A 20,174-nucleotide genomic window follows, 5' to 3' on the forward strand; every position below is an offset into this window, starting at 1 on the left:
TGTTGTAAAACAGAAACCACTTCTTTCTTTTGGTTGAGAAACTGTGAAGCTTGTCAGTTTGGTTGATAAGTTAACTAGTGCTCGGCCAAAAGCAGAGTAGTGGAACTAAGGGGGGGGGGGGCAGTACTTGTAAGAGTTAATGGGCTAAGAACACCGAAAACCAATTGCTTGATTATTTGATAAACTGATTGCACTGCTTTGGATTCAAAGTGGACGATCTTGTAGTTTTGTTAGAAAGTTTGTGTTTGAATTCTTTAACTTACTCAATTATCTGTTTCTGGCTATGTAGTCGACAGCTGCTGCTATTTTTTATTGATATCTAATTCATTTATTGTATGTAAGGTAACAAGCAGTCGAGAGAAGAATGTTTCGTGGCTAAACTGTTAGACGTACCACCAACAACAGGCAGAGGCACCACCAATCAAAATTTTTGGAATTTTTATAGGGCTTTGGGCGATAGCCAGTCCCCAGCTATATGCATTTTAACAACATAATACAAAATTTAACACACATGCTTGCTTTAAACCCTGAAATAGTTACAAGAAAATTTTTGTTAACGCAGAAACACAAATACTTAACATAATTTGTAGAAATCAAATGATATCTATTTTTTTAAACCAATGAAATCTATCTTCATTGTTCAGAATACATCATAATTGTATTTTTTTGACGCCGGGCAAACGCATATTGATTACAAATTGCAAGCTCTTAAGTGAAAATAAATGTTAAATCAGGATAAAACTGCGATGGGCTTCCAGAATGAATTTCTCTTTCGCCAAATTTTTCGATGCTTTTGTCTTCAGAACTTAGATACTTGTGCTAATTAAATTTTGGTGTCATTTAATTTTTTAAATAATTTATCCTGTATTATTACAAACTTGATAAAATTTTAAGTTGCCAAATGATTTCCCAGGTTGAGGTCCTCGCTCAAAATGATCTATGAAAATACCCATCCAGACTATTTTGCTTATGAAAATACCCAGGCAGACCAAAAATGCCTATGATCCAGACTTTGCCTCGTTCAAAACTTTGGTGCGTTTATGGGCTCGTTCAAAAACGCTTATGAAAAGACTTGTACAGACAAAAATGCGATATGATACAGACTTTGGCTCGTTCCATTTATGAAAAGACTCAGAAAGACCGAAAAACTTTATGATCCAGACTTTGGATCGTTCAATTTATGAAAAGACTGGAGCTAAGAAATACCGATAAAAATGGCGTACAAAACGTCGGTATTTGTCGGTTTTTGTCGGTTTCATCGGTTTTGCATGTATGAAGCGTCGGTTTTTTCGCTATTGTAGAAATATTCCGTATTGGTTGTGAGAAGTGTCGGATTAACGGGAATTGCAAGTTTCAAGTCAGGAAGCTTCAGTTTACGTAATAGAGTGATCGTCCTATCACCGTAAAGTAGTCTTAGTACTGGTAGTAGTAGTAGTAGTAGTAGTAGTAGTAGTAGTAGTAGTAGTAGTAGTAGTAGTAGTAGTAGTAGTAGTAGTAGTAGTAGTAGTAGTAGTAGTAGTAGTAGTAGTAGTAGTAGTAGTAGTAGTAGTAGTAGTAGTAGTAGTAGTAGTAGTAGTAGTAGTAGTAGTAGTAGTAGTAGTAGTAGTAGTAGTAGTAGTAGTAGTAGTAGTAGTAGTAGTAGTAGTAGTAGTAGTAGTAGTAGTAGTAGTAGTAGTAGTAGTAGTAGTAGTAGTAGTAGTAGTAGTAGTAGTAGTAGTAGTAGTAGTAGTAGTAGTAGTAGTAGTAGTAGTAGTAGTAGTAGTAGTAGTAGTAGTAGTAGTAGTAGTAGTAGTAGTAGTAGTAGTAGTAGTAGTAGTAGTAGTAGTAGTAGTAGTAGTAGTAGTAGTAGTAGTAGTAGTAGTAGTAGTAGTAGTAGTAGTAGTAGTAGTAGTAGTAGTAGTAGTAGTAGTAGTAGTAGTAGTAGTAGTAGTAGTAGTAGTAGTAGTAGTAGTAGTAGTAGTAGTAGTAGTAGTAGTAGTAGTAGTAGTAGTAGTAGTAGTAGTAGTAGTAGTAGTAGTAGTAGTAGTAGTAGTAGTAGTAGTAGTAGTAGTAGTAGTAGTAGTAGTAGTAGTAGTAGTAGTAGTAGTAGTAGTAGTAGTAGTAGTAGTAGTAGTAGTAGTAGTAGTAGTAGTAGTAGTAGTAGTAGTAGTAGTAGTAGTAGTAGTAGTAGTAGTAGTAGTAGTAGTAGTAGTAGTAGTAGTAGTAGTAGTAGTAGTAGTAGTAGTAGTAGTAGTAGTAGTAGTAGTAGTAGTAGTAGTAGTAGTAGTAGTAGTAGTAGTAGTAGTAGTAGTAGTAGTAGTAGTAGTAGTAGTAGTAGTAGTAGTAGTAGTAGTAGTAGTAGTAGTAGTAGTAGTAGTAGTAGTAGTAGTAGTAGTAGTAGTAGTAGTAGTAGTAGTAGTAGTAGTAGTAGTAGTAGTAGTAGTAGTAGTAGTAGTAGTAGTAGTAGTAGTAGTAGTAGTAGTAGTAGTAGTAGTAGTAGTAGTAGTAGTAGTAGTAGTAGTAGTAGTAGTAGTAGTAGTAGTAGTAGTAGTAGTAGTAGTAGTAGTAGTAGTAGTAGTAGTAGTAGTAGTAGTAGTAGTAGTAGTAGTAGTAGTAGTAGTAGTAGTAGTAGTAGTAGTAGTAGTAGTAGTAGTAGTAGTAGTAGTAGTAGTAGTAGTAGTAGTAGTAGTAGTAGTAGTAGTAGTAGTAGTAGTAGTAGTAGTAGTAGTAGTAGTAGTAGTAGTAGTAGTAGTAGTAGTAGTAGTAGTAGTAGTAGTAGTAGTAGTAGTAGTAGTAGTAGTAGTAGTAGTAGTAGTAGTAGTAGTAGTAGTAGTAGTAGTAGTAGTAGTAGTAGTAGTAGTAGTAGTAGTAGTAGTAGTAGTAGTAGTAGTAGTAGTAGTAGTAGTAGTAGTAGTAGTAGTAGTAGTAGTAGTAGTAGTAGTAGTAGTAGTAGTAGTAGTAGTAGTAGTAGTAGTAGTAGTAGTAGTAGTAGTAGTAGTAGTAGTAGTAGTAGTAGTAGTAGTAGTAGTAGTAGTAGTAGTAGTAGTAGTAGTAGTAGTAGTAGTAGTAGTAGTAGTAGTAGTAGTAGTAGTAGTAGTAGTAGTAGTAGTAGTAGTAGTAGTAGTAGTAGTAGTAGTAGTAGTAGGCATGCTACCCATATTTGTAGAACTTTTATGTAGAACCCATATTTTTAGAACTTTTTTGTAGAACCCGTATTTGTAGAACAATTAACTAAATGCAGGGGCTGGGTTTCCACTTAGTCACAATTTTAACAATTTCGGACACGTTTTCATAAATAGTTTGTTTGCTGCTTGACTCGTAAACAAAGCTTGACCAATGACCTTTCAGACCAATGGACCAATCACACAAAAACGTGATCAATGTAAAGTTTTGATGAGACAGTTTGTGACTTTTCGGAAAAAGGCATTGGTCCAGGTGAGCAAGTCAATTTGATTACACATTTGATCAGACTCCGATTTTAACTACTGCTTCAATTGACGATGTTACATATATTGGAGAATTTACATCATAGGCACCCTAGGGTTGATATTTGACGTGATTTACTTGTCAAATTTAAATCAGATGTAAGTCTAAATCATATATCAAATGCGTCGATGAGTATAAAAACTCAATAAAAAAGGCCACACTTTTTATGAAAAACTGCTTTTTTGAAAATTTTCTTTTATTAATGAGGGTAGATTTTATTCTCTTGTGAAAGAAAAATTTGAAACGTTGAGATCATAGAGCAGGAATTTTCAGATATTGTGCATATAATCAGAGTGATTAAATTCGTGAACTAATTTTTGAGAACATTTGATTATTAACTTTTTCACGGACGCCAATTCAAATCATGTGAAGAAAAATCTTGATTGAACTCTTTGAATTGAGATTTGAGGTTTGTAAGGAATTTCAAAACAAAAGTAAGCTGCATTACATCAAAAGTAAGTTAGCACCCCTTGTAAGTCAAAATTCAATTTTTGATTCAATTTATACCACCTAGGTTAATTTTATTGCTATATAAAAATTGAAGCAGTCCCCAATGCTAGTGACCATGGCTAGGCGTGATTTTGATATAATGTAAAACTTACTTACCAAGATAACCCACCCTAGTCGAGAAATCGTTGGTTCTCAAACATGAGAAATCGTCGGTATGTCGTCTTTTTCTTATGATTTTTTGTTACAATAGTCTTTGCTGTTCGTTATTTAACATAAGACAGATTTGATTGGTATCGTCATTTTTCAAACGGATGGAAGCATTTTCGTCGTTTCTTATCGGTTTTCTCAACTAGGGCAATACTGAAAAGTCAAGCTTTATCCATTCTTTACATACAATAGGGTGCTGATTTGCTTTCAAGTTTAGTAATTGGGCAAAATGTCAGAGGCTGAGCCCTCAGTTCAGTATGGTGCTGGCCAGGAAGACCCGAGACGAAGTGCAGCAACACAGCAAGGAAGTAACCCGGATGAAGAGCAAGGAAAGGAAAAGGAAGACAAGGGAAAGAAAAGCGGTGGAAATGATAAAGGTAATTTATATTTACAACAACTGAAATTAAGTTTCATCAAAAAGTCTGGAGCATTCAAAACCCTTGCCGTATTACCCTAGTTGAGGCAAAAAGTTAATCTTGCAAGATCTTGCAAGAAAAAGTTTATCTTGCAAGATTCTTGCAAATAGACAAACCACATTTAACAAAAACTGAATTACAAAAGCATGAGCCAAAACAAAAGTTAAATAAGTATACAGTGACAGAGTTGGCATCTAACGCAGGTGAATTATCTCAATTAAGTAAGTATCTTTGAGACTAACCCTGGCAAGACGGGTTGGTTATCTTGTAGGAATGTGGCCACTTATTGCAGAACAATGATTGTCTCCCATTTTCTGTTTCCAAAATCCAAATGTCTTTCCTATTAACAATTTTCCAAAGTTTTTTTCGTCTCCTTCCTTTTGTCGACAAAACAAACAAAAAGCAGTTTTACATGGTTAACTACCTATTTTAAAAGCCCATTTTATTCAACATAACTTTGGCCCTTTCTTGTGATTTTTATATCAGTCGACGCATAATCATCAGAAGTTTAATAGATCTAATTTTGGATTGACTGACAAGATTATCTACAGAAGAAATCAAGGTAAAAATTTGCGTTTTCCATAAGCAGCTCTATTTTGAATCTCACGTGAAATCTCTTCTACTTGCTCGAGCCTCCAAAATGTTGCATTCATAATTTATGTTGCCCAATTTTATGTGCAGGTTTCATAGATTCTCAGGTTAAGTCGTTGTTTCGTCGTTCGCGTCTCTAGTTCTCTGATATTTTTTCTTCAAACCGTGCCCTCAGTGAAATCTACCCTACGTGAATTTTTATTGTTAAGATCTGATAACATTATCAAATCTTAAAAGATAATAATTCCACTTTGCTGACTTGTTATCTTATAAGATCTTACACGATAAAATTTCACGTAGGGTGCAATTTTTATTGTGAAAGATCTGATGAGACATGTTTCAAAGATTTCAATAATGCCGTATAACGCGAAAGGAATATTCCTATGAGGGCAAAAAGTACTCGATCAACTAACCAATTATGAAACAAAAAAAATATTTAAAAATATTTGTTGACTCTGTTTTGGTGGCAGTTTTTTCTGAGTCTGAACTGGGTACTATGGCTCAACATAGAATTCCAAGATAAATTTGGTAATTGAAAAGTTTTTTGCAACCTAGTTTGACAATCACCGCTTCAGAAAAAGCCCCTGATACTCGAATAACCTTTTTCACAATATCTTATAAGTCTCAAAAGACAACATAAGATAATGTTCGTTGTTGCTCTGACACTTAAGTGTTGCATGCTGTAGTTTTTTGGCTACCGCTTGAAAGCAACTCTGAATTGCCTTCATTTTCAAGAATATGCCAGACTTAGAGAATTTTATCGTATAAGATCTGGTGAAAATCTCATCGAAAACGATTAGTCATAGCTTTCCGAATGTTTATCTTACAAGATCTTACATGATTCTTATAAGATCTTATGTGATAAACATTTTCGACAGGCAGAATTTCTACTGGGAACTATCTGAAAAAAGCAAATTTTTATCGTGTAAGATCTGATCAGATCTGATGAAAATTTTTTATTGTGTAACACCTGATAAATTGTCTTACAAATTCCTAGTTAGGCGACGCATAATCTTATAAGTACTTTTATGTAAGACATTTGTAAGATCATGCACAATAAAAGCTCTCAAATGTCAGGGGTGGATAGTAAGTCCACTGGATCACCATCTATCAAAGTTTCTCTTACAGACGTAGTTTCGCATTTCAGTTAATTGTTTCATAACGAGCCAGCGCCCCAACGAAATTACAAAAAAGCGGGCTACCAAATTTTTCTTCGTTATAGTTCCACACAAAACGCATATAAACTTATTTACATATATATATATATATATATATATATATATATATATATATATATATATATATATATATATATATATATATATATATATATATATGCAAAAGAAAGCTTTGTAAACCGTGATAGGACGACAAAGAAACGATCAAAATAATTGGTATATATACTATTATACAATACAATATAGTTAATGATCACGGGTTGACCATCATATATAAATTCTTGGCAACCATTTCCAAGCCATATTTGGTGACCAGACAAATTTGTCAACCATAAACTTGACCATAAGAAATTTTAAAATAAGGCTAAAAAATTGTGAAATGATTGCCTCTGATATATTTTGGTGGTTAAAAAAATCTAATGAAACTTTGAAAAAGTTCATGTTCATAGTTTCTGGCAGCCATATAAATGATCGTAAACGTTTACGGTTCCATGATCAAATATGGTGAAATTTATATCGTTCAAAAACCAATTTTGAGCAAATCCTGGTCAACATTTCCTCTCCTAAAAAGTGTTTGAAGACGTATTGCAGAGAGACTTTTAATTGCTTTTGAACGAAGTTCATAGCAATTATTGAAACCGTGTTGGTCTTTTTGTTATGCAAATTTTTTGCTTGACCGTTTTTAAGCCAATCTTTTAATCAACCGTTTTTCTTCTAATGACCTTCTCTCGCTTTTGTCTTCAATTTTGAGTGTTCTCTATTGTTCTCACTCCGAAGTGAAGCTTGATGCTGAAATAAAAACGATTGCAGGATAGCGGCAAACAGGGACTGATAGCCGAGTGGTGCGAGTGGGTAGTGTTTCTGGAAAGGGATCGGGAGGTCCATGGTCCCGTAGTAGTCTACTCTTTTTCCATCCGCCTGTCGTTCAAGAGCAATTCTTTCGACAATACTTGATTTATGTTTTTTTATGATTTCTTGGCAACCATATACAAGACCATGCACCTTCACGCTTCTTACAGATACCATAAAACTTTATGATCTTGGATATGGTCGCCAAGAATTTTTTGGAAATCTTAATTTTTTTTGAAGTAAGCCATTTAAAGAATAATATATAAGTCCAAGAGTCACAAAAGCATAGATAGATCTATACAAGAAAAAAAAGAGGATCATTGAGATTTTTTGGCGTTTAAAATTATTTACATACGAGACCCATAAAGACCAAAAGTGTTCTTTTTGGAATGCACCCTGTCTACTTTGTACCTGTATACCAACCCATCCATGGAACCCCTGAAACGCGAAAAAAATATATTGAAAACTTGGAAACCATGGTAAGATCATGCAGCGAAAATTTTGTATGGCGTGTATGGAACCATATATGGCTCTTGGAAAGGTCAACAAGGAACACAATAATAAAGCATTATAATTATAACGTTTTATAATTAAATCGTTAATTATAGTGTATTGTGTAATAGTATATACCAATTAGTATGATCATTTCTTTGTCGTCCTATCACGCATTATAAAGTCATTTTTACATATTTGTATGCGTTTTGTATATTTATGGGCTAAAAGGGTATTGTAAAAGACCATAGCAAATAATTGCTGTTGCCTTCTACAATACCGTTTTAGCAAAAATCCATAAATTAGCGCAAACATAATTATGGCTAATTTGGTAGAGACGCCGGCTTGTGATATTCGCATGTAAATTATTCCAAAATTCTTTGGATTTGTTCGAAAAAGAAGGGCTGACGTACCTTTAATTTTTCAGCATATTTCTTGCATTTTTTCCTATAAAATTTAGTTTCCTGGATCTTTGCTCTCCATTTTCTACAACAATTCGCAAACACTGAAGTGCAAAAAATAAAGGAGTTTCATTGAGTATTTACATTCTTTTCGATCGGATTTCTACGTTCTTACCTTTTCCTTTTTCCAATCAGATCCTAATTGACCCGACTTTGGTTGCAGGCGGTGGTCTGGGTGAGAAAAGGAGCTTGGAAGAGTGTGGATGGGTTTGTGCGTGTACCCTGGCATTGGGGTGCTTCCTCGCCTGTTTCTTTTTTAACCTCTGGATGTCAATCAAGTGCTTCCAAATGCCAGACAGAATGGGTATAGAAGGACTGCTCGTTCTCTTATCGCTGTACGTCCTATATGAACATTAAAAAAAGTTATAAGAGTAAATTTTCGAGTTCAATTTCTAATTGGTACACTTACTGATTAATAGCCGCCCTCATCTTCTCAGCCGGCTATTATAGCGCTCCTATTTTTTTTTTACAATTCAAAGAATTTGAATTGTATTGGGGCGCTGTCTTTTTTTTTTTAAGATTTGTTCACACATTTTCATGATTTTTGAAGTCAAATTGGAGTGGTGATTTTGGTCACGCCGAAACAGGAAATGGAGCGAAAAAGCGAGTGGTTTTGCGGCGTGAATTTTTTTCGCTCTAATTTTAAAGTAGAGTGAGAAAACGGTGTTTGAACAAAAATTCGGTTTCTCGATAGTGGTTTTTTGTTCACATGCGGCAATTTCACTCTGATTTTTACTGTTTTTTCGATTTTTTGGATCGGATTTTTTTCTAAATAGTTTTCCCAATCCATTCACAGCTCATTCTGGACCTAGTTTTTTGTTAGAATAAAAATTACATATCTCACTAGTGGTTTTTTGTTCTCACTAGCAGCATTTTGACATTGATTTTCTGTTTTTTTTTTTGTTTTTTTTCATCTGATTTTTTTTAGAAATGGTTTTCCCAATTCACTCATTGTCCCTTCTAGGTCTAGTTGTTCGTTAACTCAATGAAAATTCTTTGAATTGTACGTCAGGACTTGTCCTGCTATGTTTTTTTACTTCGTCGAATAAAAAAATGTTTCGCTTTACCTCAGTTTGCTGCCTTTTCAACATTTTGCGTGAAATCTTTTTGACTTCTCTAGGCTAGTTTCTCTCTTCTCTCATTCTGCTAAAAGTGATTTTGAACATCAGTTGCTCAGCAAAGCAATTCAAAATGAACAGAGTCAGTATAAAAATTGAAGTCAGAAATAGAAACGGGATAAACCCATAAAGTCCAATTTTAGATGCCCGCTATTTGAACGTCGTTCCTATAAGACTTATTTACCATCTCTAATGCTTCTTGTTATTGATAGTAGCCCCTGTAGCCTCTCTCTAAGAAACAGAAGTATGTTCAACTACGAAATGCCATCAAAATAAATTGGACTTAAAAAAATGTTTTTTGTACAAAAATCTTTTTTTTTCAATATCTTCTGTTATTTCAAACCCAATCATGCTTATTGGAATCAACGGCGGCTATTTTCCGGCAATCCGCCGGGTATGTTTTGGATATTTCCAATTATTTCCGATAGGGAGGAAAACACAGTTTTTTGGGTTCTTTACCAAAAAAGATGAAACTCTTATGTGTCTTACCAGACAACGGTTGCAATCTCGCGTCTTAGCAAATAACCGTTTTGCGCAAGAATCTTGCAAGATCTTACCCCCCCCCCCCTCCCCCGACTCTTACATTAATATTGGGTAATCTTCAAAAGGAAAATTCTTAAACGTCTCCATGGTACCTGCATTGCTCCTAGTATTGCATGTTTCGGGAAAATTTTGCTTTTCAATTCCACAAAATTTTATTTTCACAATTGTTGGAGAGTCTTTTGTTGCAATCCTGCAATCCACAGGATTTGGATTGTAATGGGGTGCTCTTATTATGATATGTCATTCAGGAGTGTTAAAATTCCAAAAAAACGTTTTAATTAAATTGTGAATTTTTTTCCAAGTTCTTTTAAAACGGAAAGCAAAAAGCGTGCAGATTTTTGTCTTCTGAGAGAGAATTCGTTTTATAAAAGGGAATTGGAAATTTAATTGCTCTCAAATGATTTTTATTGCAATTATATTAGTCATGTTGGTCAATTGTAGGCAATTTTTTGTACTGCTGATTGCTCATTTACTCGAGTATTTGTCTGATCATTTGAGTTTTTGTCCTCAAAAACGGTACAACAGGCAAAGCCTGAAGGACATTAAGTTCTCTTATAGCCTTTTGGCTGACTTAATTTAAACGTTAGACAAACATTCATGGTGTGGATGGTAGTTCGAAGAGTTCGGACCCACCCACTTAACCCCTCTCAAGCCCCCTTACGCCACGTAAGCCCCCAACACATCTTTCCCCCACGCCACCCTCCAACCACTCCACCCAGCAATTCCAACCACATAATTCAGCCCGTAACCTTGCTCGCTCGTCCTCAACCGCGCTCACAACCACCCCATCGCCCTCAATTAAACTAAACTTGGCCTCAATTAGCGGCAGCTAGCCTCTGAGTAAGCCGTGTGCTCGTCCATCGTTTGAGAGCAATTCGCCCAAGGTCAGTAGGTTTTGTTTCTTTTTAATAGCCGCCCTCATCTTCTCAGCCGGCTATTATTGCGCTCGTATTTTTTTTTTACTTCGTCAAAGTTTTTTTCGCTTTACTATTTTGCCGCTTTTTTCGACATTTTGCGTGAAATCTTTTTGACTTCTCTAGGCTAGTTTCTCTCTTCTCTCATTCTGCTAAAAGTGAATTTGAACATCAGTTGCTATGCAAAGCAATTCAAAATGAACAGAGTCGGTATAAAGAAATGAAGTCAGAAATAGAAACGGGATAAACCCATAAAGCCCAATTTTAGATGCCCGCTATTTGAACGTCGTTCCTATAAGTCTTATTTACCATCTCTAATGCTTCTTGTTATTGATAGTAGCCCCTGTAGCCTCTCTCTAAGAAACAGAAGTATGTTCAACTACGAAATGCCATCAAAATAAATTGGACTTAAAAAAATGTTTTTTGTACAAAAATCTTTTTTTTTCAATATCTTCTGTTATTTCAAACCCAATCATGCTTATTGGAATCAACGGCGGCTATTTTCCGGCAATCTGCCGGGTATGTTTTGGATATTTCCGATTATTTCCGATAGGGAGGAAAACACAGTTTTTTGGGTTCTTTACCAAAAAAGATGAAACTCTTATGTGTCTTACCAGACAACGGTTGCAATCTCGCGTCTTAGCAAATAACCGTTTTGCGCAAGAATCTTGCAAGATCTTACCCCCCCCCCTCCCCCGACTCTTACATTAATATTGGGTAATCTTCAAAAGGAAAATTCTTAAACGTCTCCATGGTACCTGCATTGCTCCTAATATTGCATGTTTCGGGAAAATTTTGCTTTTCAATTCCACAAAATTTTATTTTCACAATTGTTGGAGAGTCTTTCGTTGCAATCCTGCAATCCACAGGATTTGGATTGTAATGGGGTGCTCTTATTAAGATATGTCATTCAGGAGTGTTAAAATTCCAAAAAAACGTTTTAATTAAATTGTGAATTTTTTTCCAAGTTCTTTTAAAACGGAAAGCAAAAAGCGTGCAGATTTTTGTCTTCTGAGAGAGAATTCGTTTTATAAAAGGGAGTTGGAAATTTAATTGCTCTCAAATGATTTTTATTGCAATTATATTAGTCATGTTGGTCAATTGTAGGCAATTTTTTGTACTGCTGATTGCTCATTTACTCGAGTATTTGTCTGATCATTTGAGTTTTTGTCCTCAAAAACGGTACAACAGGCAAAGCCTGAAGGACATTAAGTTCTCTTATAGCCTTTTGGCTGACTTAATTTAAACGTTAGACAAACATTCATGGTGTGAATGGCAGTTCGAAGAGTTCGGACCCACCCACTTAACCCCTCTCAAGCCCCCTTACCCCACGTAAGCCCCCAACACATCTTTCCCCCACGCCACCCTCCAACCACTCCACCCAGCAATTCCAACCACATAATTCAGCCCGTAACCTTGCTCGCTCGTCCTCAACCGCGCTCACAAACCACCCCATCGCCCTCAATTAAACTAAACATGGCCTCAATTAGCGGCAGCTAGCCTCTGAGTAAGCCGTGTGCTCGTCCATCGTTTGAGAGCAATTCGCCCAAGGTCAGTAGGTTTTATTTCTTTTTAATAGCCGCCCTCATCTTCTCAGCCGGCTATTATTGCGCTCGTATTTTTTTTTTACTTCGTCAAACTTTTTTTCGCTTTACTATTTTGCCGCTTTTTTCGACATTTTGCGTGAAATCTTTTTGACTTCTCTAGGCTAGTTTCTCTCTTCTCTCGTTCTGCTAAAAGTGAATTTGAACATCAGTTGCTATGCAAAGCAATTCAAAATGAACAGAGTCGGTATAAAAAATGAAGTCAGAAATAGAAACGGGATAAAACCATAAAGCCCAATTTTAGATGCCCGCTATTTGAACGTCGTTCCTATAAGTCTTAAATACCACCTCTAATGCTTATTGGTGTTCATAGTAGCCCCTTTAGCCCTCTCTAGGAAACAGAAGTATGTTCAACTACGAAATGCCATCAAAATAAATCGGACTTAAAAAATTTTTTGTACAAAAATCTTTTTTTTTTTCAATATATTCTATTCGTTCAATCCCAATCATGCTTATTGGAATCAACGGCGGCTATTTTCCGGCAATCTGCCGGGTATGTTTATTTGTTATTTTTATCTTTCAAAATGCAAACAAGTGTTTTCGATTTTGTTTTTTTACAATTTTGATACAAGCAACGTTTAATTTTATAGATAAAATTGTTTCCATCCCTCATTGGGCAGGTAGTAGAATTTTGATGTTAACAGTATTTGTTTCAAAAAAAACATTGGTGATTTTTATAGCTGCGAAGCTGTAAGCTGAGCGTAGCTATATTGCGGAGCTCTTGGTTTTTTACAATCCAAGAATTGGATTGTATTGATGCTCTCTTTTTTTACTATTTTTAAGATGTTTTCACACCTTTTTACGTGACTTTGAGCTTTCAAAACGGGATAAACAGGTAAAGCTCAGTGGGCATCAAGTTTCATTAAAGGCCCTTAACGCTTTTAATTGTCCATCAGGTGCGTAAAATGGTGATCCTACTGGGAAGGCCGTAATTCAAGGATAAAAATCATTTTTAGGAGATTTGAGCACAAAATGTTGCAATTTTTCGCGTTTTTTCGTCATTTTTCGAACGAATGTTAGACCAATCTAAAATTGATTTCTTTAAAAGTTAATAGAAGTCTCTTTCACAAGACATACTTACTTTTTATGACCATTTTAAGTGCTATATGTTATGGTACCTGGAACATAAACACGCAATTTTAAACTAATTTTTACTATTTTTTTTCAAGTTTTTTAAAAATTTTGGTCATTTTTTGAACTTTTCAGCCCTAGGTGTATATGAACCTCCCTTCGGGTTTTATAATAATTTACTGAATTGTTTTAATTGGTAATGGAATGGTTTTCAACTTTCTAACATCGGGATTATTACCAATTTTTTGACATATTTGCATTTTTTTTTCGATTATCATATTTTATTATCATTTAAATTCTTCGAGCACAAGGAGCCATAATAGATCATTGAAAAAATTTTATTGGTCATGGAATTGTTTTTAACCATTTAGTCTCACAAGCTATAGCAATTTTTTGATAAAAAATTGCATTCTTTTCTCAATTTTTTGAACATTTTTGGCGTTTTTTTTTAGCTTTCTCCAGCTTTAAGGACCAAAGAATCTCCTCTTGGGTTTGATAATAGGTTACTGCATAGTTTTTGATGGCAATTAAATACATTTTAATATTTTAGTGTCACGATTTTTAAGAATTTTTCAAATAAAATTTGCTTTTAAGGTTTTCTAAAACAATTGTTTTATTATCCGTTTCTTTGTTGGCCTAAGCGGCCAGGCAACTTGCTTTAGGGTTTCATAGTATGTTAGTGTATTGTTGCTAGGGGCAATGGAATGGTTTTGAATTTGTCGATGTCACATGTTCATGCAATTTGTTGAGAAAATTTGAATTGTTTACAAATTTTTTGAATTTTTTGTCATTTGAGGTTAACGATCGTTGCTGGACATAGAAACTTCTTAAGCTTTGCAGATGGGTTACCTGACAGAACTTCAGAAAAAAAGATTGGCTCGCAAAATTTTTTTCTGTGAAATTTAGAAACTTTTACTTTTTACAATTTGGCCTTCAGCTTAAAAGCTTCATAAAATGATTATTTTACCAATGAATATTTTTTGTTTAGTGTTTGATTATTTTAGTTTTTCAACTACTATTTTGGCTGGGACTGTTTATTTGATCTTTTCGTCATGTTCAATAGTTCTCAGTTTTTCGTCCAATTCCTTGAATTGTATTTCAGGACTGTTCCTGCTATGTTTTTTGTTTTGTCGTCTGACGCTCTTTTTTCGTTTTACATTTGTTCACACAGCAAAGCTGAAAAAGTCAAATTTTCTGAATGAATTCTTCCTCTCACTAACGGCCTTTGCGCGCGTGACGTCATTTCTCACTCGCTTTAGCGAAAGTTTTTAGGTTATTTGCGTGATTAGATTTTGATCATACGTGACTCACTCAAAAAATGACTTTTGCACTTTAAAACTTAGGTTTAATTTGAATTTGTTTAAGGTCAAAGGAACTCATATGTGCAGTAAAGGTCCCTAATAAGAGGCTTCTGTGGAATGAAATTTAACAAGCTTTATTGATTATCGCTGAATGGTTTTTAAGCCTAGTTTTTTGACCGGCGTCGATTTTTTTCAATTTAGATCTGTATCTGTTTCTATCTCTTATATGGCACGCAAGTCTATTCTTTCGCAGCTATTCCGGCAATCTGCCGGCTATGTTTTTCACTTTGGCGTGTATTCGTGTTCTTTTTGTCCTCTATTCACTTGGTATTGGTAACGATTGGTCTCACACACATGAGCTAAAATTAACACATCCTTTTAATGGTTGCATGTGATAAACTACAGTTTCAAAAACCAGTTATCTAAAACTATAAATGAACATTCAATTTTTTCGTTGCTTTTGCTCTGTAGTGACTTAGTCTCAAAAATGACAGGTTTCTAAAGCTTCTTAAGGAGAAAATAGTGAATTTTTTGATTGGTTATAGTTTATATCTGAGGGCGCTTAGAATTATTGACACGCAGTTTTTGTGAAATTTTGTTGATTTTTTTTTTGCTAGCAGTTGTTCTTTTTGTTATCTTATCGTTGAATTCCAATAAAGAGAGATCCAAATGATTTTCGTTAAGGAATAGTAAGCACAAGGATTTCAATCGAAACGTTATTGTCCTCGCTCCTCTCCCCTTAGAAAAGTTTGTTTTACCATTCTAGAGTGCGTACCTTTAACCTGAATTTGAATACAGTTATTGCTTTTGATCATTCTGACAACAGTAATTGTGGAAGAAAATGTACCAAATTTTCATTTTTAATAGTTTTTTCTACTTTCGTATTTTTTTCATTTACTCGTTTTTATGTCATATGTCGTGTGTCACATGCTTCATTGACAACCAAAGTTTATTGTTCCTGTGAAAATTTTGATATACAGGTCATTAACTATTTTCAATTCTTTGGATTGAACTTCAGGTTTTCATCGTGCTAAATTTTTTTCAGGTGCACTAAAGCGTGTTAGTCAAACGTGAATGTCCAAAAACTCAATATAATGTTTCGTTTCTCTTATTGAACTTCAAGGAAGATTCATTGTGAAATAATGTTTTTTTAACTTTAAATGAAGGGTTCGATATTTTTGACTTAAAGGGTAAATTAGTCTAAAACAACAAAAATTGCAGTCTGCAAGTCAATAAAGTTGTCAAATATTTCCTCTTGTGCTCTGTCAGTGATATTATATTACTTTCTCTTTCCATGCATTTTAATCGTGTAAGCAATTTAGTACGCCATATTGTTTTTAAGACCCTAAAACACTTTGAAGTCGGATTCCCACGTTAAGGTACCATCCGGAAGTGACCTCTGATCGGACCGTACCAGACGAAAGTAACCTCTGATCAGTCCATCCCAGATCAGAGTGTAAACTGATCATACTGAAATACACTCTAAACACCGTGTGCACTCGGAGTGCGCTGGACGTTGCCTCTGATCAGACCTTGCCAGACGGAAATGACTTCTGATCAGACCAAAACCAGATCATTGTCCAGATGGTTGTGCGACCATTGTCCAGACCAATACCAAACCATTGTCCAGACGATTGTGCGCTAAAAATTACTTCTGATCAGACTATTTTGCGCTCGATCAGATTCTATTCGTTTCATAAAATTGATGTTTGCAGTATTAAATTCATCTAAGGGAAACCCAATTCTAAAAGTATTGATAATGAAAAGAAAACCCAACTGCAGGGAGAAAATTTCATTTCGTACAGCATCAGTGCATGTTTCTGACTCAATGGATGAGCTTAGACAGCTTTCTATAAGAAACGCTGTGATCTATAGATAATCAAAATTTCCTCTTACGGGGACCGGCGTTTGCTACCAGCTGAACCCCTTTGGTTCTGATCAAAGCCATCAAACTCTAGATGTACCTCTGATCGGAGTGCTGCTTTTTTGTTGACTCTTGGCAGAGCCAACATCTCATTGAAAAAAATTGAAAGAAAAAATGCGCTCGATATCTTCTCTGATAAGACTAATATGCGCTTGAATCCACCTCTGATGAGAACATACACAGAACGAAGTGACCTCTGATCAAATTATTATGGACCTCGAAACAAATCCCAGACCATGTCATTTTGGTCGCGAAACGCAGGGTGTGCGTTGGATTTGGGTCTGATTAGAGGTCACTTCCGTCTGGCACATCAACCTGGGTTAGCCAGTGGCTGAACATAATTTTAGGTTATACAATCTAAAATTTAAAAAAAAACTTTTCCTATCAAGAGTGATTAAATTGAAATAAAAATGCAGTTTGTGGATTTGGATTCAAAATTTCGAAAGTCACGTGGAATTGGGGAATCACAGGGTGAACAGACATTCCACAAAATGGGCATCAAATCGCACCAGGAAAGAGATAGATTTTTGTGTCTCTTACATGGCGCTGTATCGACTTTTTTATAAAGAAAAGAAGCGTATCGAAAACGCAGCTCTTTATGCCAAGAACGGGCCACTGAAGGAACTTTTCTGTGACAAAATGAGTGTACTCCGCGAAATATTATAATATACCATAGTAGGCGGTGAAATTACATAATTTAGCTGTGAAATGTGGTGAATTTATGTAATTTCACCACTTACTCTAGCGGTGGAAACAAATAATTTAACCGCCTTTACAGCATTTCATCGCAATTTATGTACAAAATTTGGGGCGAAAAAAAAACAAACTTTCACCGCTTATCTTACATATGTTCCGACTAATCCTCGACCCGGGTAGCTTCTAAAAATTTTTCGTTTTTTGTGCTTCAAACGACTGTGCAATTTTCCGCAAAATAGCGGGATCAATTCACAAGTTTTCATATAATTTTGTTTAAAATGAACATTTTCTTCAAAATTTGCTATTGACATTATCGTTTAGTAATTCTTAGCTCGTAAACGATTATTAACCTTAAGCAGAACAATACCTACAAGTTGATATACAGGATTAGAAAAGTGATTTTTTATTTGAAGAAAACCGAAAAGAAAAATTAAAGAAGATTTAAAGAAATGAGCAATTGTGGAAAGAAATTTAATGACAAGGTCGCCCACTTCATTTCCAGGCACCAGTGAGCTATTTTTTGGTTGTTTACTGGTAACATCACAGACTGTTCAAAATGATTAACTGGGATGTCCCCAGCATTAGAACCATCAATTTCTTAGTTTCGTTTTTTATTCAATGCTTTCCAGAAATTCGCAACAAAATTATGAAATGTCTATGCATCAAATCTTGCAATGCTTTTCGTGCAGTTTTTCCGGCTGGTTTAGTAATTAAGTTTTAGTGGGGAAAAAGTCTCATTGACGTTTAAGAAAAGAAAATTGTTATCCTGCTAGTTTCAATTCCAGCTATCGTAAATTCATTTTCGTTCTAAAAGATTTGAGAAGCCATCAAAATTGTTCCTTTTGTTAACAAACAATTTTTTTCTTTCTTTTTGTCCTATTTGTTATTGCTTTGCTGGCTGCTCTTCATTAGAGTTTCTTCAAACAACTGAATATCACGTTCGCAAAAAAGTCTTTCGCTTCAACATAAATTTTTTCTAATGGTAAAGAACGAAGCCGTATGTCTTTTGCAGAAAACTCTAATAGCAGTAACTCCATAAAAAGGAAAAAAATTCGTTTTGTGAAGACATATAAACAAAGTAAAAGTAAACTTATCTTGCTAATGTCAATTCTCACGACCGTAAAATCATTTTTTTACAGAATTTTAAGAGTCATCAAACGTGTTTCCCTTGTTATTCATAAATAACTTGTTTCTTTCCTCTTTTGACTGCTTTTCTGGCAGTTCTTACTATTAATTTCTTAAAAAAGCTGCCAATCTTGAAGACAGTAAAACTTCATTCTTTGGTCTCAGAGTTGTAGACAGAATTTAAGAAAGGTTCATATTAGAATTCAATTGATGAAATGGTGTACGATAAAAATAATTTTTGATGAAAATAAAAAAATTCTGTTTTTTAATGCAAGAAAACTTAAAAGTCAATAACTCAATAAATGAAAAATTTTAGCTCTTTCGCTTTGTGATAACAATTAAAAAAGGAAAAAAATGTCTTGCTAAAAATATTGAGTGTAATTTAGAGATGCAAACGTGAGATTTGTGTTCAAATTACAAAATATCACAAACAAATTACCTAGTCTGATAATTCGAGAATACGTAAACTGCATAATTTGCTCTTAAACATCGAGTTTTTGATGGAACTTGGAATTAGGTAACTTTTTCGGTAATACAAGCCACACAAACAAAAAAATTATTTCGAAAAATTTCTTTCGATAGTTTCCACTCTCTTGTGCCCTTGAAATATTAGGGCAGAAATTTTTCAGACTTATCATAACAGATATTTAGAAGAGAGCTCAAGGAACCTAAGTTTAATTTTTTAAGAATTGTTCGATCTCGTGAATGTAACGAAAAAATAACAAGATGGAGAGAATACCTGATTGTCCTTTCTCTTGAAGTTTATCAATGAGTTAAAAATTTTGTATACGATATTATTACAATATTTTATAATGATGTAAAACTAAAAACTTTGCAGATCAATGAAAATTATTATGTTTTGATTGATATGTAGAGCCACATGGTACATTTCAGCAACTCTACTTGACATTTTGCCAATCTTTTCTGAACTGCACTTCCGGAGAAAAAAACGGTATCATCGTTTTTGACACTTTTTTTGACAACTAGAAAACAATTATTAGGTACCTACCCCCCGCCAACATCCTACTGCCAAATAATTTAACCCAAACTTTTTTACCATCTCCTAGCTACCCCCCCCCCCCCCTCCAGAACACGCATCCCGAATTTTGAACCATTTTACGGTTCGGTTAATTATTGATTTTCTCTGTTATTTCTTTTTATGGATATTTGTTATTTCGGCAAAGTTAGTTAAAAGTTTCGAATTTATATTATACCATTCTTCAAGTTGTTTCCAGTATTCTACCGGCCATGTTTTTGTGTTGTTTCATTTGACCCATTTTCCATTTGACTGTTTTTACTTTTCGTCCTCAAAAACGGTATAAACAGGTAGAGCCCGGAGGGCATTGAGTTTTCTTTGGGCTTTATTGTTTTTTGGATCGTCTCTAATCTCCAAGTATGCTATTCATCAAAAAAAATAAGAAAATTAATCCCTTCTGCCCTACCCGCGCTCATCGCCCCCAACCCCCCCCCCCCCTCCTCCCCCTCCTCCCCCTCCTCCCTTATGCCTACTAATGAAGAAATTTTTAATGCAATTTTTATGAGCGATTTTTCGTCTGATTCTTGAATTTTTGCCCTCAAAAACGCGATAAACAGGTAACGATTTTGGAGGGCATTAAATTTTTAAATTTTCTTATAGACTCTAAGTATGCAATTCACAAGAAGCTATTTTGGAGACATAAATTCATTATGTGAAAGGCCATTGTTAGAGTTTAACTCCGCCGCCCTTCCCCATTCAACGCCTCCCCACATCAGTCCACCCCTCGCTCGCC

General features: G+C 34.8%; 1 protein-coding gene across 3 annotated transcripts in view; it reads left to right on the top strand.

Moving 5' to 3' along the window:
- Positions 1–3,810: 3,810 nt before the first annotated feature.
- The window catches only part of LOC142341025 (uncharacterized), a 55,623-nt gene continuing 39,259 nt past the window's right edge, over positions 3,811–20,174 (top strand). For 2 of the 3 annotated variants that reach the window (XM_075391849.1, XM_075391851.1), the window contains exons 1-3: positions 3,811–3,920; positions 4,335–4,499; positions 8,273–8,444. In XM_075391849.1, coding sequence (XP_075247964.1) covers positions 4,352–4,499; positions 8,273–8,444 — 320 coding nt within the window. In that variant the 5' untranslated portion in view covers positions 3,811–3,920; positions 4,335–4,351. The remainder of the gene's footprint in view (positions 3,921–4,334; positions 4,500–8,272; positions 8,445–20,174) is intronic. The other variant, XM_075391850.1, reaches the window with a different exon arrangement.

Source organism: Convolutriloba macropyga, chromosome 6 (assembly GCF_964194025.1).
Source record: "Convolutriloba macropyga chromosome 6, txConMacr16.3, whole genome shotgun sequence".
Taxonomy (NCBI): Eukaryota; Metazoa; Xenacoelomorpha; order Acoela; family Convolutidae; genus Convolutriloba; species Convolutriloba macropyga.